Consider the following 14,506-nt stretch of genomic DNA (forward strand, 5'->3'; position numbering starts at 1 on the left):
GGGCGGGGCCTGATTATTGGCTGTAGGTAGGGGGCGGGCCCTGATTATTGGCTGTAGGTAGGTTGGCTGGTTGGAGTCCTGATCTCGGGTCGGAGAAGATGATCGTATTTCCTGAAGAACTGGATTTCCCACATTCCAGATGCTTGAGGTGTTCAGAGAACGATCGACTCTCCGATCCGAATACATTACTGCAGGGCTGACCGGCGTGACCTTGAATGTTGTGAAACGTCAATATCTAATAGATGGCAAAGGGACGACCGTGCTGAATATTGCCCCCCCCCCCCCCCCGGTTCTGAATATCGCCCCCCCCTCGGTTCTGAATATCGCCCCCCCCGGTTCTGAATATCGCCCCCCCCGGTTCTGAATATCGCCCCCCCCTCGGTTCTGAATATCGCCCCCCCCTCGGTTCTGAATATCGCCCCCCCCCCCCGGTTCTGAATATCGCCCCCCCCCCTCGGTTCTGAATATCGCCCCCCCCCCTCGGTTCTGAATATCGCCCCCCCCTCGGTTCTGAATATTGCCCCCCCCCCGGTTCTGAATATCGCCCCCCCCTCGGTTCTGAATATCGCCCCCCCCCTCGGTTCTGAATATCGCCCCCCCCCCCTCGGTTCTGAATATCGCCCCCCCCCCGGTTCTGAATATCGCCCCCCCCCCTCGGTTCTGAATATCGCCCCCCCCCCCCTCGGTTCTGAATATCGCCCCCCCCGTTTCTGAATATCGCCCCCCCCCTCCCCGGGTTCTGAATATCGCCCCCCCCCGGTTCTGAATATCGCCCCCCCCCCGTTTCTGAATATCGCCCCCCCCCCTGGTTCTGAATATCGCCCCCCCCCTCCCCGGGTTCTGAATACTGGAGAAGAGTTTGTTTCGGTCTTCATCTCTGTGGTGTTCGGTGAGGCGGCCATGTTGTTGGTGGGTATCGGGACGTTCCTTGTTATTTCCTCTACTGAGCGGAAGAAGAATGAAATGTATTTCTGAGCCGAAACCATGGAAACCGAAATCCAGCAATCTCTATTTTCATTGGTTGGTAGCCCTGTGATATCTATTTTCATTGGTTGGTAGCCCTGTGATATCAGATATGTCCATGCCATGCAAAGGTCACCAGCCAACCCTGCCCAACGCACTTCGTCATACAAGCGTCCCGATCTTCTCCTCGGAGGAAGAGACGTGGAGGTCACCGGTCTGTGCCGGCAGAGGGATTGGCAGGGGTGAACTGACAACTCATGGGGCCCCCGGGCAATAGAAGATTATGGGGCCCCCGGGCAATAGAAGATCATGGGGCCCCCGGGCAATAGAAGATTATGGGGCCCCCGGGCTTACAGATGGTCACCACGCCAGGAGGCAGTACAGAGGCGGGGCAGCTAAAATCTCGGGATTTTCACATCAGAAGCATGTCAGTATCGGACATTTCAGGGACAGATGTAAAAAAAACTCAGATTCTATAAAACCACTTCCAACCCCCAAACATTAGATATATTTGTAAGCAGAGGCCCTAGAGAATACAATGGTGGGTGTTGCGTATTTTTATATCACGTGGTATTTGCACATTGGTTTTTCAAACACAAATTTCATGCAAAGATTGCACGTTGATGGATTGTAATGGCGGCTTCTCCTGTGCAGAGGACGGGTTGTGCTTTGTACTGTGATTGGGATTTCAGTGACGGCTTTCTTCCTCTTTCCAGTTCTAAATTTATATTGCGATATTTGCCGATCCCGCGTTACACGGCGACCATGTCTGCGGCTCAATCCATCCTACAGCATGAAATATGATTGTCCGCCTTCCCTGCCCAGAAACTGCCACGAGGATCATTAATCTGCTGATAACACATTGACATTCCACGCCTCCGCCCGACCCGAGGAGGACCGCCCGACCCGAGGAGGACCGCCCAATCCGAGGAGGACCGCCCAATCCGAGGAGGACCGCCCAATCCGAGGAGGACCGCCCAACCGAGGAAGACTGCCCGACCCGAGGAGGACCGCCCAATCCGAGGAGGACCGCCCAATCCGAGGAGGACCGCCCAATCCGAGGAGGACCGCCCAACCGAGGAAGACTGCCCGACCCGAGGAGGACCGCCCAATCCGAGGAGGACCGCCCAATCCGAGGAAGACCGCCCAACCGAGGAAGACTGCCCGACCCGAGGAGGACCGCCCAATCCGAGAAGGACCGCCCAACCCGAGGAGGACCGCCTGTAACGGATTATGGACTATTCTGCCTGGACATTGATAATAACTGCAGGACTTGTTACAGTTGGATTTACCACATTGTATTCTGAGCACAAAGGGTTAACTGGACAAGTATCTTTTCATTGCTGGAATGCTAATGTTCCCTTCGCATAGATAATGAACCCTCTTTTGTGTGCAGGTAAACAGCCCCCCTGTGAGGTGTATGCTGATGGGGATTATGTGTAAGTGATAATTGTTTTAAAGGTTAATTGAATTCTATTGTCTGATCAAGCTAAGTTGAGGAGCCGAAATGGCTAGCAGCTGATTGGCTCAAGGGAAGGTCATTGTTTCAAAGTGTGTGTATTGAAGTCCCCCCTGGGGGGGGGGGGAGTGTCATTTGTTTCTGTACAGTTGTAACCAGATTTAAGGAGGAAAAATGTGACATTAAAGGTCAGTCTGCTTGACCCTTCAAACGTAGCACGTCTCGTTTCTTGGAAGGGCGTTCGATGGGATATACCGGCGGTACCTGCATATCGCAGCTTGCCAGGGAAAAGGACGTCTCCAACGGCTGAGACCCTCACACCAGTGGGTAGCCGTTACACCGCCCAACCCGAGGAGGACCGCCCAACCGAGGAGGACCGCCCAACCGAGGAAGACCGCCCAACCCGATGAGGACCGCCCGACCCGAGGACCGCCCGACCCGATGAGGACCGCCCGACCCGATGAGGACCGCCCGACCCGATGAGGACCGCCCGACCCGAGGAGTACCACCCAACCCGAGGAGGACCGCCCAACCGAGGAGGACCGCCCAACCGAGGAAGACCGCCCAACCCGAGGAGGACCGCCCAACCCGAGGAGGACCGCCCGACCCGAGGAGGACCGCCCGACCCGAGGAGGACCGCCCGACCCGAGGAGGACCGCCCGACCCGAGGAGTACCACCCAACCCGAGGAGGACCGCCCAACCCGAGGAGGACCGCCCAACCGAGGAGGACCCGCCCAACCGAGGAAGACCGCCCAACCCGATGAGGACCCGCCCAACCCGAGGACCGCCCGACCCGATGAGGACCGCCCGACCCGATGAGGACCGCCCGACCCGAGGAGTACCACCCAACCCGAGGAGGACCGCCCAACCGAGAAGGACCGCCCAACCGAGGAAGACCGCCCAACCCGAGGAGGACCGCCCGACCCGAGGAGGACCGCCCGACCCGAGGAGGACCGCCCGACCCGAGGAGGACCGCCCGACCCGAGGAGTACCACCCAACCCGAGGAGGACCGCCCAACCCGAGGAGGACCGCCCAACCGAGGAGGACCGCCCAACCGAGGAAGACCGCCCAACCCGATGAGGACCGCCCGACCCGAGGAGGACCGCCCGACCCGAGGAGGACTGCCCGACCCGAGGACCGCCCAACCGAGGAGGACCGCCCGACCGAGGAAGACCGCCCGACCCGAGGACCACCCAATCCGAGGAGGACCGCCCAACCGAGGAGGACCGCCCGACCCAAGGAGGACCGCCCGACCCGAGAAGGACCGCCCAACCGAGGAAGACCGCCCGACCCGATGAGGACCGCCCGACCCGAAGAGGACCGCCCGACCCGAGGAGGACTGCCCGACCCGAGGACCGCCCAACCGAGGAGGACCGCCCGACCGAGGAAGACCGCCCGACCCGAGGACCACCCAATCCGAGGAGGACCGCCCAACCGAGGAGGACCGCCCGACCCAAGGAGGACCGCCCGACCCGAGAAGGACCGCCCAACCGAGGAAGACCGCCCGACCCGAGGACTACCACCCAACCCGAGGAGGACCGCCCAATCCAAGGAGGACCGCCCAACCGAGGAAGACCGCCCGACCCGAGGAGGACCGCCCGACCCGAGGAGGACCGCCCAACCCGAGGAGGACCGCCCGACCCATGGAGGACCGCCCAACCCGAGGAGGACCGCCCGACCCGTGGAGGACCGCCCGACCCGTGGAGGACCGCCCGACCCGAGGAGGACCGCCCACTTACATTTATAATAAACAGCCTTAAAATGGAATATTCCTAATGAGCCGTGCGGAAGAATAATCCACTTCCTCTCCTTTTCTTTTATTTGATGCCCCAAAACTACAACTGGAAGAGGAGCAAAGAGCAATATAATATCCCGCCATGTGACTCCCCCCACCATGTGACTCCCCTGCACTCCCCCGCCATGTGACTCCGCCGCCATGTGACTCCGCCGCCATGTGACTCTGCCGCACTCCCCCACCATGTGACTCCCCCACCATGTGACTCCCCCGCCATGTGACTCCCCCGCCATGTGACTCCCCCGCCATGTGACTCTGCCGCACTCCCCCGCCATGTGACTCTGCCGCACTCCCCCACCATGTGACTCCGCCGCACTCCCCCACCATGTGACTCCGCCGCACTCCCCCACCATGTGACTCCGCCGCACTCCCCCGCCATGTGACTCCGCCGCACTCCCCCCGCCATGTGACTCTGCCGCCATGTGACTCTGCCGCACTCCCCCGCCATGTGACTCCCCCGCCATGTGACTCCGCTGCACTTGTAGTGGGACTCGGGGTACATTGCGGGGGTTGTAGTGGGACTCGGGGTACATTGTGGGGGTTGTAGTGGGACTCGGGGTACATTGCGGGGGGTGTAGTGGGACATTGCGGGGGTTGTAGTGGGACTCGGGGTACATTGTGGGGGTTGTAGTGGGACTCGGGGTACATTGCGGGGGTTGTAGTGGGACTCGGGGTACATTGCGGGGGGTGTAGTGGGACATTGCGGGGGGTTGTAGTGGGACTCGGGGTACATTGTGGGGGTTGTAGTGGGACTCGGGGTACATTGTGGGGGTTGTAGTGGGACTCGGGGTACATTGCGGGGGGTGTAGTGGGACATTGCGGGGGGTTGTAGTGGGACTCGGGGTACATTGCGGGGGGTTGTAGTGGGACTCGGGGTACATTGCGGGGGGTTGTAGTGGGACTCGGGGTACATTGCGGGGGGTTGTAGTGGGACTCGGGGTACATTGCGGGGGGGTGTAGTGGGACTCGGGGTACATTGCGGGGGTTGTAGTGGGACTCAGGGTACATTGTGGGAGGTGTAGTGGGACTCGGGGTACATTGTGGGGGTTGTAGTGGGACTCGGGGTACATTGTGGGGGTTGTAGTGGGACTCGGGGTACATTGCGGGGGGTGTAGTGGGACATTGCGGGGGGTTGTAGTGGGACTCGGGGTACATTGCGGGGGGTGTAGTGGGACATTGCGGGGGGTTGTAGTGGGACTCGGGGTACATTGTGGGGGTTGTAGTGGGACTCGGGGTACATTGCGGGGGGTTGTAGTGGGACTCGGGGTACATTGCGGGGGGTGTAGTGGGACTCGGGGTACATTGCGGGGGTTGTAGTGGGACTCAGGGTACATTGTGGGAGGTGTAGTGGGACTCGGGGTACATTGTGGGGGTTGTAGTGGGACTCGGGGTACATTGTGGGGGTTGTAGTGGGACTCGGGGTACATTGCGGGGGGTGTAGTGGGACATTGCGGGGGGTTGTAGTGGGACTCGGGGTACATTGCGGGGGGTGTAGTGGGACATTGCGGGGGGTTGTAGTGGGACTCGGGGTACATTGTGGGGGTTGTAGTGGGACTCGGGGTACATTGCGGGGGGTTGTAGTGGGACTCGGGGTACATTGCGGGGGTTGTAGTGGGACATTGCGGGGGAGGTCCGGTCAGGCGGTCTCTGAACCCGGGCAGCACACGTTGTCGGCGGGCGAACTGTTTTATTTCTGCAGACTGATGACAAAGAAGGAAACATTAACAATGTAACCAGGAACCTTTCCACACATTGTGACCAATCCCCTGATAAGGTGGGGGAGGGGAGGGGTGACGGGCAGTTTAGGTAGAAATCAAACCACAGAATACAAATGAAGAGCGGAGATGAGGAAAGGAGACTTCTCTCTGATGTTGGGGGACGATAAGAGCGGGAGAAAGAGAATGGCTGATAGTGAAAGTGGCCGGGGGGAGGGGGAGGCACCGCATGGAACTTCTCCCCAGCTCTCTTCTCCTCCACCTTCTCCTTGGCTCTCTTCTCCCCCACCTTCTCCTCGGCTCTCTTCTCCCGCACCTTCTCCTCGGCTCTCTTCTCCCTCACCTTCTCCTCGGCTCTCTTCTCCCGCACCTTCTCCTCGGCTCTCTTCTCCCGCACCTTCTCCTCGGCTCTCTTCTCCCCTACCTTCTCCTCGGCTCTCTTCTCCCTCACCTTCTCCTCGGCTCTCTTCTCCCCTACCTTCTCCTCGGCTCTCTTCTCCCTCACCTTCTCCTCGGCTCTCTTCTCCCCGGCTCTCTTCTCCCCCACCTTCTCCTCGGCTCTCTTCTCCCCCACCTTCTCCTCGGCTCTCTTCTCCCCCACCTTCTCCTCGGCTCTCTTCTCCTCGGCTCTCTTCTCCCCCACTCTCTTCTCATTCTCATGCTGGAGGTCTCATCTCCTCCACTGGGGCAAACCGGACAGCATTGTAGGAGGGATAATAGGAGAAAAGCATGGTGTGCAGCAGAAAAGAGCTTTGGCGCCAATCTAAGTGTAGTAAGTTTAGTTTTGATGTATCTAAATGAAGGTTCTCACAAATGTCAGTGGGCACAATAACGTCTCCGGAAAAGGTCCATCCAGTGGTGGGTGCTCCGCACGGGCCGCCCTGATGGATGCCGACACTTCCTGGAGCCCGGGTACGATGGGCCCGGATACGATGGGCTCGGATACGATGGGCTCGGGTACGATGGACCCGGGTACGATGGGCCTGGATACGATGGGCTCGGGTACGATGGGCCCGGATAGGATGGGCCCGGATACGATGGGCCCGGATAGGATAGGCCCGGGTATGATGGGCCCGGATACGATGGGCCCGGATAGGATAGGCCCGGGTACGATGGGCCCGGATACGATGGGCCCAGATACGATGGTACGATGGGCCCGGATACGATGGGCTCGGGTACGATGGGCCCGGATAGGATGGGCTCGGGTACGATGGGCCCGGGTACGATGGGCTCGGGTACGATGGGCCCGGATAGGATGGGCCCGGATAGGATGGGCCCGGGTACGATGGGCCCGGATAGGATGGGCTCGGGTACGATGGGCTCGGGTACGATGGGCCCGGGTACGATGGGCTCGGGTACGATGGGCTCGGGTACGATGGGCCCGGATAGGATGGGCTCGGGTACGATGGGCTCGGGTACGATGGGCCCGGGTACGATGGGCTCGGGTACGATGGGCCCGGGTACGATGGGCTCGGGTACGATGGGCCCGGATAGGATGGGCTCGGGTACGATGGGCCCGGATAGGATGGGCTCGGGTACGATGGGCCCGGATAGGATGGGCACGGATACGATGGGCCCGGATAGGATGGGCCCGGATAGGATGGGCCCGGGTACGATGGGCCCGGATAGGATGGGCTCGGGTACGATGGGCCCGGATAGGATGGGCTCGGGTACGATGGGCCCGGGTACGATGGGCCCGGATAGGATGGGCCCGGATACGATGGGCCCGGATAGGATGGGCCCGGATACGATGGGCCCGGATACGATGGGCCCGGATAGGATGGGCCCGGATAGGATGGGCCCGGATACGATGGGCCCGGATAGGATGGGCACGGATACGATGGGCCCGGATAGGATGGGCTCGGGTACGATGGGCCCGGATAGGATGGGCTCGGGTACGATGGGCCCGGGTACGATGGGCCCGGATAGGATGGGCCCGGGTACGATGGGCCCGGATAGGATGGGCCCGGATAGGATGGGCCCGGATACGATGGGCCCGGATAGGATGGGCCCGGATACGATGGGCCCGGATAGGATGGGCCCGGATAGGATGGGCCCGGATAGGATGGGCCCGGATAGGATGGGCCCGGATACGATGGGCCCGGATAGGATGGGCCCGGGTACGATGGGCCCGGGTACGATGGGCCCGGGTACGATGGGCCCGGATAGGATGGGCCCGGATAGGATGGGCCCGGATACGATGGGCCCGGATAGGATGGGCCCGGATAGGATGGGCCCGGATAGGATGGGCCCGGATAGGATGGGCCCGGGTACGATGGGCCCGGGTACGATGGGCCCGGATAGGATGGGCCCGGGTACGATGGGCACGGATACGATGGGCCCGGATAGGATGGGCCCGGATAGGATGGGCCCGGATAGGATGGGCCCGGGTACGATGGGCCCGGGTACGATGGGCCCGGGTACGATGGGCCCGGATAGGATGGGCCCGGGTACGATGGGCACGGATACGATGGGCCCGGATAGGATGGACCCTTTCAGTAGACGTTATGGTGCTCGATGCCCGCTGACATTCTCCTTTTATCGGTGGGTTCCGGACCCTCTCATGCGCCTTTCTGTTTTGTCTTGCTGTGGGGGAGGGATTGCTGTACAAGACCCCTGGGGGAGGGGGAGGGGCACACTCCCTTATCTATATGCGGCTCATGTTGGACATAATGTGGCTCTTCTGCCAATTCAGACGCCGATTTTTCCAGTGAAGAGATCTTCTGACTGCCGGGGGAAAAAACTTCTATTCTAATCCCTGATAAAGGAGACCCACAAGTCCTCCACCATTGAAGGTCTACAGAAGGACTCCCGGGCCTATGGCATTATGTAGAAACTCGCTGATGGCAAGGCGGCCCTTGGGGCATAGCATCCTTGGTTGCTAGGATTCATACAGCCTGTGCCGCCTAGCATTCTTGGTTGCTAGGATGAAAGCAGTCTATGCCACCTAGCATTCTTGGTTGCTAGGATTCATACAGCCTGTGCCACCTAGCATTCTTGGTTGCTAGGATGAAAGCAGTCTATACCACCTAGCATTCTTGGTTGCTAGGATGAAAGCAGTCTATGCCACCTAGCATTCTTGGTTGCTAGGATGAAAGCAGTCTATGCCACCTAGCATTCTTGGTTGCTAGGATGAAAGCAGCCTATACCACCTAGCATTCTTGGTTGCTAGGATGAAAGCAGTCTATGCCACCTAGCATTCTTGGTTGCTAGGATGAAAGCAGTCTATGCCACCTAGCATTCTTGGTTGCTAGGATGAAAGCAGTCTATGCCACCTAGCATTCTTGGTTGCTAGGATGAGAGCAGTCTATGCCACCTAGCATTCTTGGTTGCTAGGATGAAAGCAGTCTATGCCACCTAGCATTCTTGGTTGCTAGGATGAAAGCAGCCTATGCCACCTAGCATTCTTGGTTGCTAGGATGAAAGCAGTCTATGCCACCTAGCATTCTTGGTTGCTAGGATGAAAGCAGTCTATGCCACCTAGCATTCTTGGTTGCTAGGATGAAAGCAGTCTATGCCACCTAGCATTCTTGGTTGCTAGGATGAAAGCAGTCTATGCCACCTAGCATTCTTGGTTGCTAGGATGAAAGCAGCCTATGCCACCTAGCATTCTTGGTTGCTAGGATGAAAGCAGCCTATGCCACCTAGCATTCTTGGTTGCTAGGATGAAAGCAGCCTATGCCACCTAGCATTCTTGGTTGCTAGGATGAAAGCAGCCTATGGCCACCTAGCATTCTTGGTTGCTAGGATGAAAGCAGCCTATGCCACCTAGCATTCTTGGTTGCTAGGATGAAAGCAGGCTATACCACCTAGCATTCTTGGTTGCTAGGATGAAAGCAGCCTATGCCACCTAGCATTCTTGGTTGCTAGGATGAAAGCAGCCTATACCACCTAGCATTCTTGGTTGCTAGGATGAAAGCGGCCTATACCACCTAGCATTCTTGGTTGCTAGGATGAAAGCAGTCTATGCCACCTAGCATTCTTGGTTGCTAGGATGAAAGCAGCCTATGCCACCTAGCATTCTTGGTTGCTAGGATGAAAGCAGCCTATGCCACCTAGCATTCTTGGTTGCTAGGATGAAAGCAGCCTATACCACCTAGCATTCTTGGTTGCTAGGATGAAAGCGGCCTATACCACCTAGCATTCTTGGTTGCTAGGATGAAAGCGGCCTATACCACCTAGCATTCTTGGTTGCTAGGAAGCAGGTGGCCAATGCCGCTTATCCTTGTTTTTTAGGAGGCAGCCCATGCGGTCTCGTCTTCTTGGTATGGAACTTTTAGTTGCTAGGATGATCTCACTGCCTGGCTTGCTAATATTGAGGCAGCCCATTCCGCCGGGCAGTCATTGGTTGCTAGGATGCACTTGTCCCTGAGAATTATAGGTTGCTAGGATGCAGGAGGCCAATACATTACAATAAATGCTGTTCTTATACCCGTGGGCCTCCATGCGTATGACCAGTGCGCAGGGAGATTCGGATGATCTCGCTCCTTTACTGGTCAGGATCCAGTCAATGACTTGCATAGCGCTACAATGCGAACTGAATCGCCTCAGGGCACTTTTTGCAGCCAGCGTTTTGCTGGCTGGTGCGGTCATTGTGCCAATTCGGACAAATCCAATTAACCTACCAGCATGTCTTTGGAGTGTGGGAGGAAACCGGAGTACCCGGAGGAAACCCACGCAGGCACACAGGGAGAACATGCAAACTCCAGGCAGATGGTGTCGTGGTCGGGATTCGAACCAGTGACCTTTTTTGCTGCTAGGTTAAAGTGTTAACCACTACACCACCGTGCTGTATGTGAGAGTGTCGGGTGGATTGGGTGGGCAGAGTGTCGGTCCGGTCGTTCGGGCAGAGTGTCGGTCCGGGTTGGGCGGACAGAGTGTCGGTCCGGGTTGGGCGGACAGAGTGTCGGTCCGGGTTGGGCGGACAGAGTGTGGGTCCGGGTTGGGCGGACAGAGTGTGGGTCCGGGTTGGGCGGACAGAGTGTGGGTCCGGGTTGGGCGGACAGAGTGTGGGTCCGGGTTGGGCGGACAGAGTGTGGGTCCGGGTTGGGCGGACAGAGTGTGGGTCCGGGTTGGGCGGACAGAGTGTGGGTCCGGGTTGGGCGGACAGAGTGTGGGTCCGGGTTGGGCGGGCAGAGTGTGGGTCCGGGTTGGGCGGGCAGAGTGTCGGGTCGGGCAGAGTGTCGGGTCGGGTTGGTCGGGCAGAGTGTCGGGTCGGGTTGGTCGGGCAGAGTGTCGGGTCGGGTTGGTCGGGCAGAGTGTCGGGTCGGGTTGGTCGGGCAGTGTCGGGTCGGGTTGGTCGGGCAGAGTGTCGGGTCGGGTTGGTCGGGCAGAGTGTCGGGTTGGTCGGGGGGAGTGTGGGTCGGGTTGGTCGGGCAGAGTGTCGGGTCGGGTTGGTCGGGCAGAGTGTCGGGTCGGGTTGGGCGGGCAGAGTGTCGGGTCGGGTTGGGCGGGCAGAGTGTCGGGTTGGTCGGGGGGAGTGTGGGTCGGGTTGGTCGGGCAGAGTGTCGGGTCGGGTTGGTCGGGCAGAGTGTCGGGTCGGGTTGGGCGGGCAGAGTGTCGGGTCGGGCAGAGTGTCGGGTCGGGCAGAGTGTCGGGTCGGGTTGGTCGGGCAGAGTGTCGGGTCGGGTTGGTCGGGCAGAGTGTCGGGTCGGGTTGGTCGGGGGGAGTGTCGGGTCGGGTTGGTCGGGCAGAGTGTCGGGTCGGGTTGGTCGGGCAGAGTGTCGGGTCGGGTTGGTCGGGCAGAGTGTCGGGTCGGGTTGGGCGGGCAGAGTGTCGGGTTGGTCGGGGGGAGTGTGGGTCGGGTTGGTCGGGCAGAGTGTCGGATCGGGCAGAGTGTCGGGTCGGGTTGGGCGGGCAGAGTGTCGGGTCGGGTTGGTCGGGCAGAGTGTCGGGTCGGGTTGGTCGGGCAGAGTGTGGGTCGGGTTGGGCGGGCAGAGTGTCGGGTCAGGCAGAGTGTCGGGTCGGGTTGGTCGGGCAGAGTGTCGGGTCGGGTTGGTCGGGCAGCGGGCAGAGTGTCGGGTCGGGTTGGTCGGGCAGAGTGTGGGTCGGGTTGGGCGGGCAGAGTGTCGGGTCGGGTTGGTCGGGCAGATTGTGGGTCGGGTTGGTCGGGCAGCGGGCAGAGTGTCGGGTCGGGTTGGGCGGGCAGAGTGTCGGGTCGGGCAGAGTGTCGGGTCGAGTTGGTCGGGCAGAGTGTCGGGTCGAGTTGGTCGGGCAGAGTGTCGGGTCGGGTTGGTCGGGCAGAGTGTCGGGTCGGGTTGGTCGGGCAGAGTGTGGGTCGGGTTGGGCGGGCAGAGTGTCGGGTCGGGTTGGGCGGGCAGAGTGTCGGATCGGGCAGAGTGTGGGTCGGGTTGGTCGGGCAGAGTGTCGGGTCGGGTTGGTCGGGCAGAGTGTCGGGTCGGGTTGGGCGGGCAGAGTGTCGGGTCGGGTTGGGCGGGCAGAGTGTCGGGTCGGGTTGGGCGGGCAGAGTGTCGGGTTGGTCGGGGGGAGTGTGGGTCGGGTTGGTCGGGCAGAGTGTCGGGTCGGGTTGGTCGGGCAGAGTGTTGGTCGGGCAGAGTGTGGGGTCGGGTTGGTCGGGCAGAGTGTCGGGTCGGGTTGGTCGGGCAGAGTGTCGGGTCGGGTTGGGCGGGCAGAGTGTCGGGTCGGGCAGAGTGTCGGGTCGGGCAGAGTGTCGGGTCGGGTTGGTCGGGCAGAGTGTCGGGTCGGGTTGGTCGGGCAGAGTGTCGGGTCGGGTTGGTCGGGGGGAGTGTCGGGTCGGGTTGGTCGGGCAGAGTGTCGGGTCGGGTTGGTCGGGCAGAGTGTCGGGTCGGGTTGGTCGGGTTGGTCGGGCAGAGTGTCGGGTCGGGTTGGGCGGGCAGAGTGTCGGGTTGGTCGGGGGGGTGTGGGTCGGGTTGGGCGGGCAGAGTGTCGGGTCGGGTTGGTCGGGCAGAGTGTGGGTCGGGTTGGGCAGGCAGAGTGTCGGGTCGGGTTGGTCGGGCAGAGTGTCGGGTCGGGTTGGTCGGGCAGCGGGCAGAGTGTCGGGTCGGGTTGGTCGGGCAGAGTGTGGGTCGGGTTGGGCGGGCAGCGGGCAGAGTGTCGGGTCGGGTTGGTCGGGCAGAGTGTGGGTCGGGTTGGTCGGGCAGCGGGCAGAGTGTCGGGTCGGGTTGGTCGGGCAGAGTGTGGGTCGGGTTGGGCGGGCAGAGTGTCGGGTCGGGCAGAGTGTCGGGTCGAGTTGGTCGGGCAGAGTGTCGGGTCGGGCAGAGTGTCGGGTCGGGTTGGTCGGGCAGAGTGTGGGTCGGGTTGGGCGGGCAGAGTGTCGGGTCGGGTTGGGCGGGCAGAGTGTCGGGTCAGGCAGAGTGTCGGGTCGGGTTGGTCGGGCAGAGTGTCGGGTCGGGTTGGTCGGGCAGCGGGCAGAGTGTCGGGTCGGATTGGTCGGGCAGAGTGTGGGTCGGGTTGGTCGGGCAGAGGGCAGAGTGTCGGGTCGGGTTGGTCGGGCAGAGTGTGGGTCGGGTTGGGCGGGCAGCGGGCAGAGTGTCGGGTCGGGTTGGTCGGGCAGAGTGTGGGTCGGGTTGGTCGGGCAGCGGGCAGAGTGTCGGGTCGGGTTGGTCGGGCAGAGTGTGGGTCGGGTTGGGCGGGCAGAGTGTCGGGTCGGGCAGAGTGTCGGGTCGGGTTGGTCGGGCAGAGTGTCGGGTTGGTCGGGCAGAGTGTGGGTCGGGTTGGGCGGGCAGAGTGTCGGGTCGGGTTGGGCGGGCAGAGTGTCGGGTCGGGCAGAGTGTCGGGTCGAGTTGGTCGGGCAGAGTGTCGGGTCGGGTTGGTCGGGCAGAGTGTCGGGTCGGGTTGGTCGGGCAGAGTGTCGGGTCGGGTTGGTCGGGCAGAGTGTCGGCCCGGGTTGGGCGGGCAGAGTGTCGGGTCGGGTTGGTCGGGCAGAGTGTCGGGTCGGGTTGGTCGGGCAGAGTGTCGGGTCGGGTTGGGCGGGCAGAGTGTCGGGTCGGGCAGAGTGTCGGGTCGGGCAGAGTGTCGGGTCGGGTTGGTCGGGCAGAGTGTCGGGTCGGGTTGGTCGGGCAGAGTGTCGGGTCGGGTTGGTCGGGGGGAGTGTCGGGTCGGGTTGGTCGGGCAGAGTGTCGGGTCGGGTTGGTCGGGCAGAGTGTCGGGTCGGGTTGGTCGGGTTGGTCGGGCAGAGTGTCGGGTCGGGTTGGGCGGGCAGAGTGTCGGGTTGGTCGGGGGGGGTGTGGGTCGGGTTGGGCGGGCAGAGTGTCGGGTCGGGTTGGTCGGGCAGAGTGTGGGTCGGGTTGGGCAGGCAGAGTGTCGGGTCGGGTTGGTCGGGCAGAGTGTCGGGTCGGGTTGGTCGGGCAGCGGGCAGAGTGTCGGGTCGGGTTGGTCGGGCAGAGTGTGGGTCGGGTTGGGCGGGCAGCGGGCAGAGTGTCGGGTCGGGTTGGTCGGGCAGAGTGTGGGTCGGGTTGGTCGGGCAGAGTGTCGGGTCGGGTTGGTCGGGCAGAGTGTGGGTCGGGTCGGGCGGGCAGAGTGTCGGGTCGGGCAGAGTGTCGGGTCGAGTTGGTCGGGCAGAGTGTCGGGTCGGGCAGAGTGTCGGGTCGGG

The 14,506-nt window shown here is 61.7% G+C and overlaps 1 protein-coding gene across 1 annotated transcript; it reads left to right on the forward strand.

Annotated features, from left to right (window-relative positions):
* The first annotated feature begins 3,238 nt into the window (after nucleotides 1-3,238).
* On the forward strand, nucleotides 3,239-4,171 carry LOC120923279 (proline-rich protein 2-like). Its single transcript, XM_040334953.1, has one exon. It carries the CDS (start codon nucleotides 3,239-3,241, stop codon nucleotides 4,169-4,171), a length of 933 nt encoding a protein of 310 aa, XP_040190887.1.
* Nucleotides 4,172-14,506: the final 10,335 nt, after the last annotated feature.

The sequence above is a fragment of the Rana temporaria genome, unplaced genomic scaffold (assembly GCF_905171775.1).
Source record: "Rana temporaria unplaced genomic scaffold, aRanTem1.1, whole genome shotgun sequence".
NCBI classification, from domain to species: domain Eukaryota; kingdom Metazoa; phylum Chordata; class Amphibia; order Anura; family Ranidae; genus Rana; species Rana temporaria.

Bases quoted from the DNA above. Each gene is read 5' to 3' on its own strand.
- LOC120923279 (XM_040334953.1), top strand. From the start codon at position 3,239: ATGAGGACCGCCCGACCCGAGGAGTACCACCCAACCCGAGGAGGACCG.